At 41.9% G+C, this 17,901-nt stretch overlaps 1 protein-coding gene across 1 annotated transcript in view; it reads left to right on the forward strand.

Moving 5' to 3' along the window:
• The window catches only part of jade2 (jade family PHD finger 2), a 184,204-nt gene that overhangs the window by 100,613 nt on the left and 65,690 nt on the right, over positions 1–17,901 (forward strand). Inside the window, exons 8-10 of the mRNA XM_056397068.1 lie at positions 2,155–2,271; positions 9,078–9,572; positions 10,819–10,983. Of these exons, the coding sequence (XP_056253043.1) occupies positions 2,155–2,271; positions 9,078–9,572; positions 10,819–10,983 (777 nt within the window). The remainder of the gene's footprint in view (positions 1–2,154; positions 2,272–9,077; positions 9,573–10,818; positions 10,984–17,901) is intronic.

Here is a 17,901-nt window from a genome sequence, read left to right on the forward strand (position 1 = left end):
GGGGAAAAAAAAAAAGAAAAGAAAAGATAATTTGCATGTCTGTGCTGTGTGCGCATTTGTGTGCGTGTCCTTATATAAACTCCGTTATGTGTGTTTGCCAGAGCTGAAAGGTGTCAATAGTAGATGAGTACACAAATAAACACACACAAACGCAACGCACACATCACGACACCAGCGAGTAGGATTTTACTGAATATCATAGAAGTGGAAATTTCCAGAAAAGATATGGTGTGTGTGTGTGTGTGTGTGTGTGTGTGTGTGTGTGTGTGTGTGTGTGTGTGTGTGTGTCATTCATAGAGCGCCGGATTGGATGCGTGTGTTTTGTGTTTTTGAACACACCACCCAGCCGTCAAACGATACAGCCCCCCTGCAGTGCTGTGTGTGTAGCTTCCTTCTGCCCTCTGCCTTCAACCCCTAGAGAGAGGTCTCTTTTTAAACTGCTTTTTATAACACACACACACACATTCAAAGAATCGTAGTCCCTCTTTTTAAAATGCCTTTTTCGTTTAACACTGTGATTTCCTCCCCTTTCCAGTGAAGTGATTTCAGATTTAGTAATTTGGGGCTGAAAAATGCTGGTGAATGAGCATGTTAAAAGCAGGTGGTAACACACACAGATGGACACACACTCCTTCTACACAGAAAGCTGCAGTCTTGATTTTCCAGTATTGACAAACTACAAGAAGGTGGTGGTGGGGATTGTGAAAAAAAATGCAGCATCTGTGAGTGTGTGTGCATGTGTGTGCTTCCCCATATGTGCTCTGTGTGGGCATCATGGTTGAGAACAATTTAATCAATTATCCACCGCATCAAAAACCGGAAATCCTTTTGCCATCAGTCGGTTTGTACGTCAGCTGTTAAAAAGTAGCGATCATCGACGGTGACGGCTGCGGCGCCGTTGTCTGAATTGTACTTTCTATTGACGTGTTCAATGGAGTGAAAATTGACCCCTACTCATATTCAGTGGGCTGTACAAAAGGCATCAATAATAACAGAAAGTGTGCTTGTTCTGTGGATGAGAAGATGACAGGAGGAAAAGAAAATCAGATAGAAAAAGGACAAGTGAAAGAAGAGAGGGAGGGGCGTGACCTACGGAAATCGGACGTCAGCTTGTTAATTCAAGTGTGAAGGACAAGGAAGAGAGGGCCTTGCCGCAAATATGAGGATAAGTGAATGTGAAAGAGGTGGAATGGTTTTTTGGAAAGAAACAGGCAGTGAAGGAAGGAAGGAAGAAATGGCACTTTGGTGATGAGTGCTCTCCATTCTATTCTGCATGGCTGCTTGGCACAGGTCAATGACTTTTTGGTTGGATTTGGTGCTGCGAGGTTCGGAGCCAAAGTCGTTGTGAATGGACCGCTCAGAGAGAGTGAGTCACACTGGGCTTTACAATGATGTTTTTCCAAGGACCACATGTGTCCCTGCTCTGGCTCCAAGGACAGACACGCTAATCCAAAATCTTGGCTTTGACACTGGAAGAGACACAAGTAATTATCATCCAAGCTACAATAAGTTGATTATTATCTTTCTCTGGAAGGTTTGGTGGAAAGTTTGATCTTTTTGTCAATTTAAAAAACTGAAATTCATCCATAGATGCAGTACTACATAAAAATATAATATGGAAAAAAAAAACTGTGCTGCTCACCATCACAACTACCAGTTTTAATTTTAGGAGTTTTGTCCACAAAATGTTAGAAGTGACCACTGCAGAGCCCGAGGAGACATCTTCAAATTGCTTGTGTTGTTAGACCAACAATGTAAAAACCCCAAAATATTACATTTCCACTTATATGAAACATAGAAAAGCAGCAAATCTCCACATTTAAGAAGCTGGAACCAGAAAACATTTGCCAATATTTTGTAATTAATTTTTAGTAGTCACTCAACTAACTGATTGATCCATTAATTGTTCAGCACCAAAAAGAGTTACTGCGATTTCTGATTGACTATTGCAAATAAAAATGGTGATCACACAATGTTTAAGTGGAATTTCACAGATCATTTTAAAAAGAATGACAAGATGTTGGTTGAATCTCCACACAATGTTGATTGTTAATCACAAATTGTGGTTTTTCTATCAGATATGTGTATATATATATATATATATATATATATATATACTGTATATATATGTGTCTTGCTTTGTGTTCCCTGTAGGTGAGTATAGGCTGTCCAGAGAAGATGGAGCCCATTACCAAGGTGTCCCACATCCCTGCTAGCCGCTGGGCTCTGTCCTGCAGCCTGTGCCGAGAACACACAGGAACCTGCATACAGGTACGTCACATACACACACACACACACACACACACATTCCTGCATCTGCGCAGCCTCACAAAACGTTATCAAGTGACCCCAGTGTCCTAAAATTAAGAAAAACATGAGCCATTTTTTGAACTTCATAACAACCTCTGTCATGAAGTAAGTTTTTGTTTTCAAGTTTTACTTCTTTAAATATGCCCAAAACTTCACCTGAACACTAATCAAACACAGTCAGGTGCCAGCTCTTATCCACCAGCTTAACAGCAAGCTTCAGCTAGGTTAAAGGTAAGCTCTTCACCTGTGTTTGTTAGCTCATCATTTTAACAGATTGAAAGGAATTGTCCAAATTCGGATATGGTCAGAAATTTCTTCTGTGGATGAGATTATCACATGATTCAGTGCTCTGCTTTTCTGGATTCAAGGAAAATTTCAACAAAGTAAATTAAGCACACTGTTGTCAAGATTACAGCTGTGTAAGTGCTTGAGTTTTACTCTGACAGCTGCCGTCCGCTGTCAAGAGTCAGACAGATGCACAGTTCAATCCATTCCCCCTCTTCCTTCTTTTTCTTCCTCTTCATCTTCTTCCTTTTCCAGTCTTCGTACCATCTGTTTACATACTTTACATCATCTGGACTTGGCGTTGGAATAAAAACAAGTTTCGTTTAACTTTTGGAGTGGCATCAAAGTTCACACCCACTTACAATTACAAGCATTCTGAAATAAAGCTTTACAGGGACATCCACAGAAAAGGAAATACATACAGTATATATAGTATAAACTCAGCACGCACGCACACACACACACACACACACACACACACACACACACACACACAAACAAAATGTCATCATAATTCGCAGCCTCCTGCTGGGTGCGGGTGGATCTTTTTTAACCTGGCACTACTTTAACATGCTGCTGAGTATGCAAACAAAACCCCTGCTGACATACTGACGCTAACCCACTTTACAGCTATTAGCCTGAACACCATTCAGAGTTCAAAGTGCCCTCAAGGTGAACTGGATTCTAAATCCCTACATTGTGTGTGTACGTGCAGAACATATACATGTGTTCTTGATGTATACGTGCAAGTGTTTTCCCACATGCTCGTTTGTATAGTTTTGAGGGTGTTCTGCCCTCACAGGATTGATGCTGTAAAATTAACAGCGAGTCCTTGAGCCAGAATCGCCCACAGGGACCGAGTCTCTCTCTCTCTCTCTCTCTCTCTCTCTCTCTCTCTCTCTCTCTCTCTCTCTCTCTCTCTCTCTCTCTCTCTCTCTCCTCTGTCCATAGCTGGAGGCAGGCAGCTGTACAAACACACTCACTGCTCAACTGCCACCTCACACAGGAGGTAGAGATGCAGCGCTACAGCTCACCCGCTCGCAGCAGGGATCCTGTGTAGGCCTTAATGTAGGGAAGAGCATGAAATAACCAAAACAGTTTTCTGTCTTGAAAAAAGTGTGGTCACAGAAGAGTCTGAGAGAAAATAAAAAGTATATATCCAGTCTTGATTTTCAACCTGTTTTTATACTTTGGTTTTGGGCTGTCATGAAGGAATCCAAAAGTTTTGCAGTGCTATATTTTAATGAATAGCTATATTTTGTAGATTAAATATAAATAAGGTGTATTGTCTGAGTCACTCTTAAATATCTGTAGCAGACAATTTACAACATGTGCTTCTGCTAAAATTCGTGTGCTTTTAATGTACAGTAGGCTACACATTCCTTCCGTTCTTCCTTTCTAAACCTGTTTTAATAATTGAAGCCTAGTCGCTCCTTCAAGCCTTCGGTTATTTCTTGGTAACTTGGGAACAAACCTTCGTTCTTCTAATGACACCTCGTCGTGTTCGTTTTCATGTGCTGACACTTCCTCCCATAATGACAGTTGTATTTAATGATCCACTGTATTCATTGGCAAGTTCTCCAAGTGTAATGAGAGTCTTAATTAGTGCTTTATTAAAGGAAGGTGCACTGAAAAGGTCAGGCAGTCAAGCCTGTGCTGTATTTGTTAAAGCTTGGAGAGAGTCAGCCTGTGAACAACAGTCTTCAGTAATAGGGTGACACGATCAGCTAATTAAGAAAGTACTCCTGCTTCACGGTTAGTTTGTCTTTAACACAGAATTCAGAGGAACGTGGCAGCCCTTTGCATTTAAACCCCCCCAGCTTTGCCATAGCTACAGCCGCAAAACATGTACCAAACAAAACTATAGCTGAAACAAGTCAGCAAAAGACATTTTGAAAATGAGCTCTATCTGATTATAACTCAAGTCAACCGTGTAATAAGCAGTGGCCTGTGGGTGCATCAGTTATGAGTTTACATACTTATGCTGTGCAGCCAAACAAGACGAGGTCAAAACCTAGTATACGGCTGGACCGTATAGTATTTGCATTCTGCCTAGTGTCAGCCGGTTTCAGCCCTTTATCTGCTTGCTTCTCTCTTCCTATCTGTGCTCACATATACTGTATTTTGATACAGCTAAATAAAGCTATTCTCATTTACATGTTCTCCGTTTCTGTTGTCAGAACACGGCACAAATATGAAATAGTGTCTTAAACGCAGCCCATTAAGACTACATGTCGACCAGCAGTCCTTGATTTTATAACTGCGATGTCACATAAGTTAAGAAAATTGTGCCAGCAGAGGGGAAGCACTGGCGACTGTCTTCTATGGAAAGTAGCTAAAGTTTGTCCAGAAAGTTGCTGGATTTTTCACAAGATGCGAACCTAGCGTTTAGCCTATAGACAAAGGCACTAAGTTAGCAACACCGCTTGTTCTCGCTAAATCATTGGGAAAGAGCAACGGCCAATGGGGAAACTCCAACACTCAGCCGCCCACTGGTGTAACCTTATCACCTAGTCATGTGGCATTTGGTTGATCAATGGTGTAACTTCATCACTTGGTCAGCCAATCAGCGACATTCGTGTTTATAGGGCCGGCCCCACTAGCCAAAGAGTAGAGGAGATCTCAGTTTTCAAAGATACCAAATATGCAAAGCTGGATTTTGGAGAAAGTCATATAAACTGATGCAGAAGACATATAGAACTTTTACATTGTGAATGGTGCAGCCATAAAAACATGGATGGCTGCACTTGGTTTCAAATACTTTATTAAGTGTAAACAAAATATACTGTAGCTTCAATGTAGAGCTGCAACAAGATGATGATATGTTTCTAATACGTCCATACAGAGTGATATAAGATGATATTAACAGCTCTAAAGACCCTTAGGGAAATAAAAGGGGAAAAATGGATGTAAAGGAGTCAATCCTTTAAATTACAGACTTCTCCTTACCACTATAAGTTAGACATGAAAGGCTAAGATTCAGACGAATCAGTGTCTAAGAAAATAAGTTTTCACATGAAAATAGAGATACTCCATGTAGATTCCTGCTGGGCATGAGAATCAAATGTTTTTAAAATGAATAAATAAAATATAGCAGCCAAAATCATCAATATTCCTCAGCTGTCAGCCTCTCTCTCCATCCAAGGATCAATGCACCACATTTTCAGGAAAACCATGTGATGGATATTGGCGCTGATATACCTCAGCCGGGCTGTCAAGTCATAAAATCTGTGATTTCATCAGGTTTTCTTCTTGACAAGTTAGAAATGAAAGGGTAGGCCTTTATTTCGATGACGAATGTCTCGCATCAAAGCGTGTCAGTGTCAGTTCATGCTGTTGCCGCTGTCCTCATGAGTCCGTGTCCAATAGCCGCCTCTTAATTATCTTGAATTGCTGAACGTAGGTTTGTGATTTATTTGTTCTGGGTGTAGGTGTTGTTTATGTTTTGAGACAAAATAAAGCTGTTTGGATGGAGGCGCTGTTGTGCCTGACATACTAAATGTTCAAAGAGGGCTCAAAGCTCAAGCTATAGCTGGGTTGAAAAGCTAATAGGAATGACTGAATGAATGAATAGGAATATCAAGTCAACAAGGGTTTCTGACCTTTTCAGGAACATGTCCAACTTCTTTCTAAAAATTACACTTGTGAAAGATCTAAAACAACTCTTCTGGAGCTCTCTTTAAGTATTTTTTAAGTACAAAGAAATATGTTAAATAGAGTCTATTCTATCTTAGGTTAGGACAAAAAGTTTAAATTTGAATTTTTAGAAGTTTAATATAGATCCACATCTTCCTCATGGAGCAGAAGAGAATATGATCAAAATATAACATGTTTTTTTTTTTTTTCCCTCAGTGACCTCATGCAAAGGGTTGAAAATTACTACAAAGTCAAACGAAGCCCCAGAAGTACTCACAGTCAGCGTGGGCACCGATAAAACTAAAACAAATAAGTAAAAATGATTAGTGAATCTCTGCCAGAAGAGAGCAGGTGCAGTTGAAAAGGCCATATGAGTATTTATTGCGATGACTCACTTCATACCAAACAACGTATCGAGCCGGCTCCATGCTGTGTCCAACCTTTTGCCTTCTGACACCAAATAAGTTAGAGCAGCTGCAGTGGGCTCAATCTGACATTTGTGGAAGCTGGTAATAAAATGGGTCTGAATTGTAGTGCTTTGACTGTAAGTCCCAGTTTTTAACGACATGATGGTGTATCTCCTTTGGTGTGTCACACAGACCAGATATATGATTATTGGATCATGCCTTCTGTTCCCCAAACACTGATTACTTAGTGATTTAGTGGATTGAGAACAGTTTTTCCTCAATGAAATGCATTTTAAAACTCAGTTGTTGACAACATCTAAAGGCTAGATTTCAAAGTGATTTCACTAGTTTCATTTATAAAAAACAAAACAAAACAAATGACACAAATTTGGATCCGGTCATCCAAATTACAAAACAAGAAGATATTTTCTCACTTAAGGCCATTTTTGTGGTTTCCGCGTTTGGCTTGCCGTAAGAGCCCCTGAAGTTCAGTGTGCAAGAGAGCAAGGGTCTGTGTGGATGACTGTCAGATGACGACCTGCAGCCGAAAATTTGAGACCATGCCAACTGTCCGCACTGTCCTCTCCCAATCAGGGATTCACTTCCAGTGGTATCTGACTGTTAGGTGTTGAGATGCATAGAATTTTGTTTGTAAAGCTCAAAGCATTGATAAAAACATTAAAAAAAATATTCAACAGCAATATCTTTTTTTTTTTAGGAACCGTGTCCCCATTACCTCTGAAATCTATAGCAGGGATCTCTAACCTTTCTTTATACCGTGGGCCATTTTTATGTCTGAGTTTTGTGAAGATTTGGGTCGGTGGGGGGAGGGGGAGTGCACATCAGTGCTCGCACCAGAAAACAACAAGACAGGAGGTCTCCTGTTAGTCTGTTTGTGGTTTCACATGGGTTCATATGCTTGTTCACCAATCATGTAAGTTGTGGTTTAGATGTGATGTCTGTATTTATCTTTCCAACACGCAAATAAGCCTCAATACCAAGTCAAAACAGTGAAAGCAAGACGGGCAGAGAAGATGAAGGGTGAGAGTGTGGGGTTCGTTGAAATTAAACAAAACATAGACTGAAACTTTGGTTCCTTACCAAGTAAAATAAAATAAAATAAAAATAAAACTAGACCTCAGCAGCGCTCAAGTTGCTGCCTCACACCAATTTCATGTGCTGCAGAGAGCTGAAAGGTGGTAATGATGGACCGGTTTACCTCACACTGATGACCTACTTTAGCTCCAAATCAGTGTATTGTTTTTGGGGGCGTAACAAGGAGTAATGAGGAAAAATATACCACAGACTAGCCTGAGTTCAAGAAAATAGGTTATAATAACTTTTAAAATTTATATAAATATTATTCCATTGTTTCACCACATCATATAAACCACATTGGGACATTTATCCAAGGCTCGGTACCAGTCAAACACTTTTCATAAAGACTGTTTCTTTGGTAGGAAGTAGTTCCAATTAAAAGTTTTCACAGCAAGATAACATGTGAATGAGGATAATAGCTGGATAAGCTTGACTGCCTTGCTTTTTTTTGTATTATTATTTTTTTGGTAAATATGCTTTAAAGCCTCAGTTTTCCTGTGTGAGGTTTGTCTCTTACAAGCTCTGCTGTTGCTTTTAGAAATTAAACCTTTGAAATAGCAGTCAAACAGTTGGGCCAAGAAAGAGAGAGAGGCAGAGAGTGAAGAGGGGGAGGGCTGGCTGTGAAAAAATCAGACAGACATTGTCAGTCAGGTTTTTGTCACAGTGAAGAGAGTCACCGTGAACCCTGCTGCTGAATTCTAAACTCCCTCTGAAAAACTACAAGCACCAACCTGCATAGCACACACTTCAACACACACACACACTTTTACAAATGCACAAATGCGCGTACTTGCGCGCAGCGACAACAACACATAGCCACAAGGGCTCACACACACAAAATCACACCATGCCTGGAGGGACTCAGTGGGAGGCCGACTCTTAGTATGACCTGTAATGGATAGCACTGAGAGAGAGAGAGAGAAAGAGAGAGACACACAAACACACACACACACACACACACACACACACACACACACACACACATCCCAAGTTACCGAAATGTCAGCATAAATGGAGGAACCTTGTTTGTTGTGACTTGGCTTGTCTCTCTGCTTTGCTGCACTCGTATTGGAGCCTTGATAACACAAGAAATGGACTGAAGATGACACTTTAAAACAAATAGTTGTGACAAAGTGTCTGAGAAATTGACGAAATTGTGTGTGTGTGTGTGTGTGTGTGTTCCCTTCTGTTTCCTTCTCATCCCTCATCCCTTCTCTCTCCTATGCCACCTTCTTCATCCCTTTTTTGCATCCTCATTCTTACTCGTCTCTCTTTCCCTTTCTCATATTCTCTCTTTTATTTTGTCTCTGTCGTTAACTGTATTTCCTCTCTGTCCTCCAGTGCTCCATGCCCTCCTGCATTGTGGCCTTCCATGTGACGTGCGCCTTCGACCACGGCCTTGAGATGAGGACCATCCTGGCCGAGAACGACGAGGTGCGCTTCAAGTCCTTCTGCCTGGAGCACAGCTGCACCGCCAGCAACAGCAGTGCAACCGCCAACAACACCTCCGGTTCCACCGGCGTGAGTAACGGCAACCACGCCGCCATTTCCACCACCAACGGAACACACGGCACACCCAGACCTGACTGGACCGCTGCTGGCATCGGTTCTGAGCCCTGGCCAAACCAGCACCAACCGAACGGCAACAGTGACCTGGAGCAAAGGCCAGTATCGTATCCGGTTCCGGTGTCGGCGTCAGAGCGAGCTGAGCGGGACCAGCTGGAGAGAGAGAAAGTGAGCCAGAGGAAACAGAAGCTCCAGGAGCTGGAGGATGAGTTTTACCGACTGGTGGACCCAAGGGAGGTGGCCGAAAACCTGGGGCTGCCTGTCTCCCAGGTATGTTAAACCAAATAACTGAAACACTGATTTATCACATGAAATGACAAGACATGATACTTTACACTAGTCATTCAGGTGTTCAGGTGTAAACAACTTACTCCTGCAGAAAGTGACTCGGGTGTAAATAAAGCACAAGTATAAAGCGTGCGCACGCACACACACACACACACACACACACACACACACACACACACACACACAGGGTCGACAGGTTGAGTGGGTGAAAAAAGCTTGCTGATGTGAAAGGTCAGAATAGCAACACTTGTCCGTTCTAGCTGGCAACAAGTATTCTGTTCAGTACAACAGAAACATCCAGCAGGGCAACTCAGAGCACACAGTTTATTGACCACTGAGGTGCATAGAAAGTTCAGTCTCTATCCACTAAGAACAAAGAGCTTGAAGCTTCTTGAGGTCGGCAACATTGAACGTCTGAAGATGCCTGATTTCTTTTTTGTGTGTGTGTGTGTGTGTGTGTGTGTGTGCGTGTGCGTGTGCGTGTGCGTGTGTATGTGTATAAACAGTATGAATCTGGATGAGGTACATGTGCATCTGGTTTTAAACAATAAAATACCAACCTAGCGTTTGACAGCACCACTAAACAGAGATCATTTCCTGACAAAATAATTTCAAGAGAAGGGCCACACGGGACCATTGTGTGTTCGATAATATCACTCGATCCAGTTGTCATGGAATTATAGATGTTCAAATTCACGTTGTTTCTGAGCACTTTCAGGACTTCTCTTCTATGTGGATGTAGAATATAATAATATAGAAACAGTACGTTATACATCATAGTAATAAAATGAAAGGAAATCAATTGCAATAAGATGATAATAAATAAAAACGTAATTTGCCTGCACACTACTTTTTCTGATCTTTGCACAGTTAATGATATTTTAGTTGAGATGAAAAGTTTACCTTCCAAAAGTGATAAAAATCTATACAGATGTGGTATTGATGAGTTGCATTTAGAGTGCTGGCTTCAGTGTATCAAACAAAGTGCTCCCTTTTTTTTTTTGAACTATAAAGGCAGAAAAACCTGTTACCATGCTTTAATGGAATAATTACTGATATTTCACCTAATCATTTTTTTTTTATTTATTAAATACATAATGAAACTAGCAACATGTGCAACATCTAATCCACACTGGATTAAGAGATTTCAGACAAGATAATACAACGATGATGCTGTAATTAAAGATTTTATTTTTGTTAACGGGGAAATTTTCCTTTTTTCTTTAAGGTGGACTTTTTGTATCAGTTCTGGAAGTTGAAGAGGAAGGCCAACTTTAATCGACCTCTGGTGACCTTAAAGAGGGATGAGGTGGACAACCTGGCCCAGCAGGAGCAGGATGTCCTCTACAGACGCCTCAAACTCTTCACACACCTCCGACAAGACCTGGAGAGGGTGAGTAAGAGAGTCGTGTGTTTATGTGTGTGTGTGTTTTTGTGTGTGTGAGTGTGTATGTGTGTGTGTGTGTGTGTGTGTGTGTGTGTGTGTGTGTGGTGTGAAGCAAGTGAAAGTTGTTGCTTTATGCAGTGCAGTATTCAGACTGGAGGTCATTTTTTCATCGTGTGTATACCTGCGTGTCTGTGTGTGTGTTTGCGCATGCGGGTGCATACATGCCCAGTGCTCGACCCAACAAGTACTGCTCATATTTAAAGGGTAATTTACATATTCCAGAGTGTTAATTAAAGAGATCATTGACAGTATCATTTAAATTTGATTTTTGTTGTCATGAATATTAATGTTAAATGAATTAATAGCCGGAAGGATGAAGGCATAATGAAATGGCTGGATGATATAATGAATGATTGAATGATAGGCCAGTGTTGAAAATTAAAGTGGGAATCCACCCACATAAAATTCATTTGTATTTCCTCTGATCTGTATTCATTGTGACAGTTATTCACTATATGTTAAAGCCAGTGGACACAGGCCATTCAGCAGACCTCAAGAATTTTATCACACCTGTTTTCTTGATCGAATCACCAGGAATGTTTTTTTTGTTCTTGTTTCTCTGGCTTTGGGACAGACAAACATCAAAGTTAGTTTCAGTTGACCCAGAGAACCTCGGGATGTGAAATGTTTCTTCTCTTGTAGAAAAATGTAGGAGGTGAAGTGGATCAGCTAGAGTCTGAAAGACTCTGGGTATGTTTAGGGATACTACTGAGCCCCCCTGCTGAGCACCACTGTGTTGGAGTTTGTGCAACTGCATGTCTCGGAGAAGAAAGCTTTGATTTGGAGTCTGTGGTCGGGTCCCAGAGAGGGTGCTGCCAAGGGCCTCATTAGTTCTGTTAAAGAGACTTCAACCCTGGGGTCTTTGAAGGGAACAGCCCTCCTGATGTAAACCTGTTCTTTAATATAGGTTCAAGCATGGCATCTTTGTCAGTATTATCCATCAGAGGTCGTACTAGAAGGCAGCCTCCAACTGAGTCCCCCCCAGGCATGGTGTGATTTTGTGTGTGAGCAAGGTTGCGGAGCACCTTAGGCCATGGAGCAATGATTTGGTATGTAGTTGTATCCTCAGATTTTAAGCTGTATGTCTCAGACACGTGGATGAGAAGAGCAGCAGAGTCGTCAGCTGGTCACCACCTTTGAATGAATGGTGAGTTGGATCAAGTGGCGGGGGTGGCTGTCACACGGGTGAATCTATATGTGCAGTTACAGTGAAGTGGTGAGACACCGGTCTGTGAGGTCTTCAGCTCACACCTCCAGGAGAGTTTTTCTTCCATCTCAGCGGTGGTTACAGACATGAAATACAAGCGGGTCATGTTCAAAGCTTCCACTGTTAAAACAGCTAGTTTTTTTTTTTTAACTAGTGGCCAGGGCTGTGGTCACCTGTGCCTGATGGGGATGGGTTCCAGCTGGTAAACATTAGTGGTGAAGGAAGCTTTCAAGCTGAAGAAGGGTCTCCCCACCCCTCAGCTTTCAGGCTTGGTTAGCCCAGAAAAACTGTGGAAACAGCAGACAAGTACTGGCAGGCCAGAGGAACAGCAGCTTTTGTGGTCGTGGTAAGAAAAGTTCAGGGAGGCCATGAACAATACATAGACATAGACCTGGGACAAAGAACACATCGAAGAACTCCTAAATCTGACTGAAATTCCCTTTGTGGACAAATTAGAGTCGTAAAAGTTGAGAGAAAGCCTTGTTCATTTTTCTGGCGAAGCTCGTCAAAGTGACAGGGTGCAAAAGGTGGACGAAGATCCATGACGAGCCAGACCACGTCGGGCTGTCTTGGTTGACACGACTCTTCATACTAGTAATTGTACTATAAATCTTTTTTTACTGCTAAGATACAAACATCACCCATTGACTGGAGAAACTCAATGCCGCTTTACACAACAGTGTTGAAAAGTTACATGGGGGGAACAAAGAGCTTTGATTCGACTTGTAGTCTGTTTGCTTGACCTGCGATCAGTGAGAAAACTTTTATCATCACCTTAATCACCCACATCAGGTATTTAATAAATACTAAATATTCACCCAGTGTCTCAGTCTAAACCTGAACTGTAGTAGCACAGCTTTGAGGTCAGTAAGAATGGTGATGTATTCCCCCGCTGCCTTCAGTATCATAGCTCGCACTTGGCAGCTGAATGCTAACCACTATGTAAATTTCCTTGCTCGGTTTCTTGGATTGGTTGTGCCCATGCCCATAACCTCACTCCAGGCTCATGTTCGCAGTGCTCTGATAGTTGATTGGCATTCACCACAGCAGTGCTCCCAAAACCTCTTTCTGACCCTGGAATCTACCCTACAGAATCTGAATGACAGCCCACAGCTAAAACATCTACTGCAACCTGAGTTCATGGGGATACAGCTAACACACAGCTAGGCTGCTGCGTTGCTTCTTATGTTTGGACAAATGTTTTATATCATTACCACAATCTAAAAAACATGGTATCCTATAGTATATGCTTACTCTCTGATACTAAATCTACCAAAAAGAATCAGTGTTGAAAAAGTTTCCGCCGCAAACACTCTAACAACCAGTTTAAATGTGATTTCTTTCAGCAGACTGTAAGATACACCGAATAATCTGGTGTCCTAAATACTTTTTTCCTTCGTTTCTTTGGCATGTGATTTGATACAGAGCAGTTGGCTCGCCTTGGTTCGGTTTAGCTTGGTTGATTTAATTTGGCTCACAGTAGGACAACTTTATAGCAATTAGGTGGTTGTATCAACCAAATAACCCACTATCCCGTAACAAACCGAAAGAAAAAAAATACAAACACGGTAAACAATTAGAGGATGTATTGTAATTGGTCATTGGTTTTCCCATTTAGCCTCAGCTGGTAAGGCCAGTTGAGTGGACTTAAAGAGTTCTGATCAGACCAACGGATCAGCATGCTGTACTCAGCTTCCCACCGGGTTAATTTGGCTTTTAGAACTTGAAATGATGGAGTAAAAAAAAAATCACTTCCCACAAAAGCAGGTAGTCACTCCTTAACTGTAGGTTTGTTTTAACAGTTTACAAGTGGCTGATCCGATTCATAATCTGAAATGAAAGTGTCATCACTCTGTGTGTGCGTTTGTGCGTGTGTGTGTGTGTGTGTGTGTGTGTGTGTGGTTTTTTTTTTTGTCCTTTCTATATATGTCGTTTTGTCTGGGGTCAGGCAAAAATAATGGAAAGAAGTAACTATATGCTGTAGGTGCACATTAGATCATGTTCGATGTATAGTATTTTCTGTAGTGGATACATTGCTCTACAGAGGTGTTTGTTTCCTATAGACTTGTGTAACTGTAGCCATACCACAGTGGTCTCCAGTGGTCAGGTTTTATTGATTGTTGCAGGCCTTGCTAACCTCCCGACCAGTCAGTGTATCCGTGGACTCCATAACTCTTCTCCCTCCGGACCGCCCATTATTGATGTGTGTGTTGTAGAAGTGGACCATACCACTTCAAGTCTCTATGGTTTACTCAGTTTATCTCATCAATAAAAGGTAAAACAATTGAAGACAGATGAAAGAAAATGAAAGTGTAAACATCTTATTTATTGTTGTTTTGTCAATATGTTAAGCACCATAAAATCATCAGTTTTTTTACATTACTGAATGTTAATATACTTGTTCATCCATCCATCAGACATTTCATATTTTGACTAAACCTGTGGGAATAACACATTTTCGATTCAATCGTCAGTCATATGTATACACAGCACTGAAGGATGAAGTTTAGAGTGGGGCACTAAAAACTGATAAACACTGTGGTAATAAGTAAAAGGCTAACGGTTAGCGATCTATCCCAGTGACCACATTAGCGGTCTTTAGCACTTAAGTGTGTGTTTATGCGTCTCCAGGTTGCAAGCAAGTGTCCGACATCTGAAAAAAGCCAAGACACAGTCTACGTAAAGCTCATTTAATGTACCCAGTGGATTATTCATGTGCAGACACCACACAACCATTGTAATCCGAACCACCACAGATTTTTATTACTAAATACATAAAGTGTGTTGTTCGTAATGAGACTAAAATCGCGTATCGAACATTCCCAACACATATATTAACTGTTGGATGCTCAAGTTTCAATTATGTTGAGATATACAGTATGTTCCTCCCCTAATATTTTGTCTAACAGAAACTATTAAATATAATATAATAACATGTATCTCATATATATTGTTTTGCTATGTACACTTTTTTTCACGGCCATCTTGTTACTGTAGTGTTGTATGGTTGATCTGACATATTTGGTGATTATGTGGAAACGAAATAAAACCAGCAAAGCATCTGAGCTCGGTTGAGCCACATGTTTACGTGAGAGATGGGATGGCTTCATGAACCAAGTGTCACACTTGCAGTTGTAACGGCACTTGCGAAAGTGTTGCTCAGTACGCATATTATTTACAGCTTTTCTCAGTGCTGGAAAAAAAAAAAAAAAAAGTGGTGAAGATGTGTTGAAAGGTCCTCTGTTGCTTGTGTTGTCCATTTGCATGTTGTTTTCTTCTCTCACCCACAAAATATCTCACACATCACCAGCTGGATTTTGTCCAAATGTGGAGGAATCGCGCGTCTCATAATTGTCTTGAGACGTTTTCAAAGCGACACTTATTAGCCTGAAAGCGGTGCTGCAGTCGCGGATGAAAACATGGCGACATTTGTTACTAATGGTTCCACAGTGAGACTGTGTCATCACTGGGTGACGCCACCTTCACCATATTAGGAGGCAGTTTAGACTCGGGGGGGATGACAACAAGTTGTTGAATCTCGGGCTGCTTGAAAATCGAACAGCATTCCTCTTTAACATCGCTCGAAGGTCTGACAGAGAAAGGAAGATTGATTATGTTCGCTGCTGGCAGGTCTCCCATGAGGAGGATTGATCATCAATTGGTCACGTATCGGCCGAGCGAGTGTTGACAGCTCACCGCTACTGATGCTAGTGGCTGTCAATATACAAGCTCTCTTTCTCTTCATCTGTCTCCTTCACTTTCCTTCCCCCTGCGCTCCCCTCTTTCACATTTCCTTCTCTTTCTGCTTTTCTTTCTCACACAAATAACAGATTTACCACCTGTAAGAAACAGAGAGCCTTATCGTTGCATGCTGACCCATATTTTCAACCCATATTCCTGTATTTGGGATCCATTCAGCGTTGTGAGCAAATGTTCTGCCTGTTTTTTGTTTCGTTTTTTCTTTTTTTTCTTTTTTCTTTCTTCTTTTTTCTGTCTGGGTTCAAGCGTGAGGTCTTTTCCGTGGAGATGGATGTGCGTTGTATGTATGGCATTGTGTTTGTGTCGGAGTGGGTGTGTGTATCTGTGCACGAGAGAGTATTCCAATCATCTCTGATTTGCTGGCAAATTGAAAAATCCCCTCCATCCTTCCATCCCGTCATCCCTAGACCCCAACCCAATCAGACCCCACGACCAAACCCTCCAGCCTGCTGCTTTCATGGATAAATGTGTGTATGTGTGTGTGTGTGTGCATGTTGGTGGTGGTGGAAGATTCCAGGGGCTAATGTTGGGGAGGATTATCCCCCTCCTCTTCCTCTTTGAAGTGGTGCCCAATGGAACGAATTGCACCGTGCTGTCCCTAATGCACTGGTGAGCTTTCTCCATTTCTGTACTCCTCTCCCGAGTGCCGCCCCCAAACCCCCCACCCCCTCCTCCCCCTTCACCCACATCACTCATCCAATCGGCGTGCAACATGTCGAAACAATGTGTGGCACGGTGATTGGACAGTGTAAGTTAGCTGCTAAATATTGCTTCCTTTTTTTTTTTTGGCTTGTGTGCTGTTTTTGAATCAGGCTAAAGGTGGAGGTGTCGGTGTGTGTGTATAATGACAGTGATGGTGCTGGAGGCTGCTGGTGTCGAGGAGGTTGTCAGTGCAAATCCCTGCACCAGCCGAGGAAGTCAAAGACAGGAGTGCATTTTAAGCAACCGCTGCAACCCCGCGTGTAGTGATCTGTAGTTCACACACTGATACTTGTTAAAATATTTTATCAGCCATTTGAATAACTAATGTGCACTAAATATCTTAAGATGTGAGCCAGAAGATAAAATTGAGCATAAACATGTCTGTCATGTTAAAATCAAATAGAAACAAAAGAATGATTATATTTATCGTGCCTGTATTTCAGTGTTTAGTTTATCCTAGGTCAGTTTAAGTGTTTTTATCTTCTATAGGTTTTATTTCTATTTTCCAGGTTTTGGAAAATGTTTGAGATGAGTTTTCTAAAGCAAAGAGGTCGGGGTTTTTAGCTGGAGAGGTCTGCAGAGGTCGAGGTGAGCAGAGAGGAGTGCTGGGGTTGGCTGAAAATAAGTTGGTGCCAGAGGAGGAGTGCAGGGTGGAGGCTCAGAGCTCTGCAAGCACAGAGGGAGGGGGGAGGGACTGGACTTTTAGAGTTTAAGGAAAAAGGGCTAAAGAATGGAGAAGAGGTGCTGGTGCCCAGGGAGGAGGTGGATGAATCAGGGGAAAATGCCAAGGCTCAGCATGAGACAGGAGACAGGGGAGAGCCGGGGCTGACGGAGGGAAAGCAGGTGTGAAAGAATCCCTTTTCCTTACTCATTTCCTCTTGTATGTTTTCACATCTATAATGACTCAAGTCAAACAATTGCAGTTAGTCTTTTCCCTCCTCTTAGTACATTGGTTACTCCAGCCAAGGCTGGCGAAGTGTCAAATGGCACAGTGTTGTTCTGTGCCCTGCCCTCTGCTCTCACTCGCTCTCTCACGGTAAAGACTTGGCAGCACACTCAGCGCAGCAGGTCAGCAGTCCCACACCCAGGAGGCCCTCCGAGCAGAACGGGACAAGTACACTTACGAAACAGTCCACTTAAGGAAAAGTATGATTTATATCACATATGTTTAATATATCTTCTCTCGCTACTGAGCA

Source organism: Seriola aureovittata, chromosome 15 (assembly GCF_021018895.1).
Source record: "Seriola aureovittata isolate HTS-2021-v1 ecotype China chromosome 15, ASM2101889v1, whole genome shotgun sequence".
NCBI lineage: Eukaryota > Metazoa > Chordata > Actinopteri > Carangiformes > Carangidae > Seriola > Seriola aureovittata.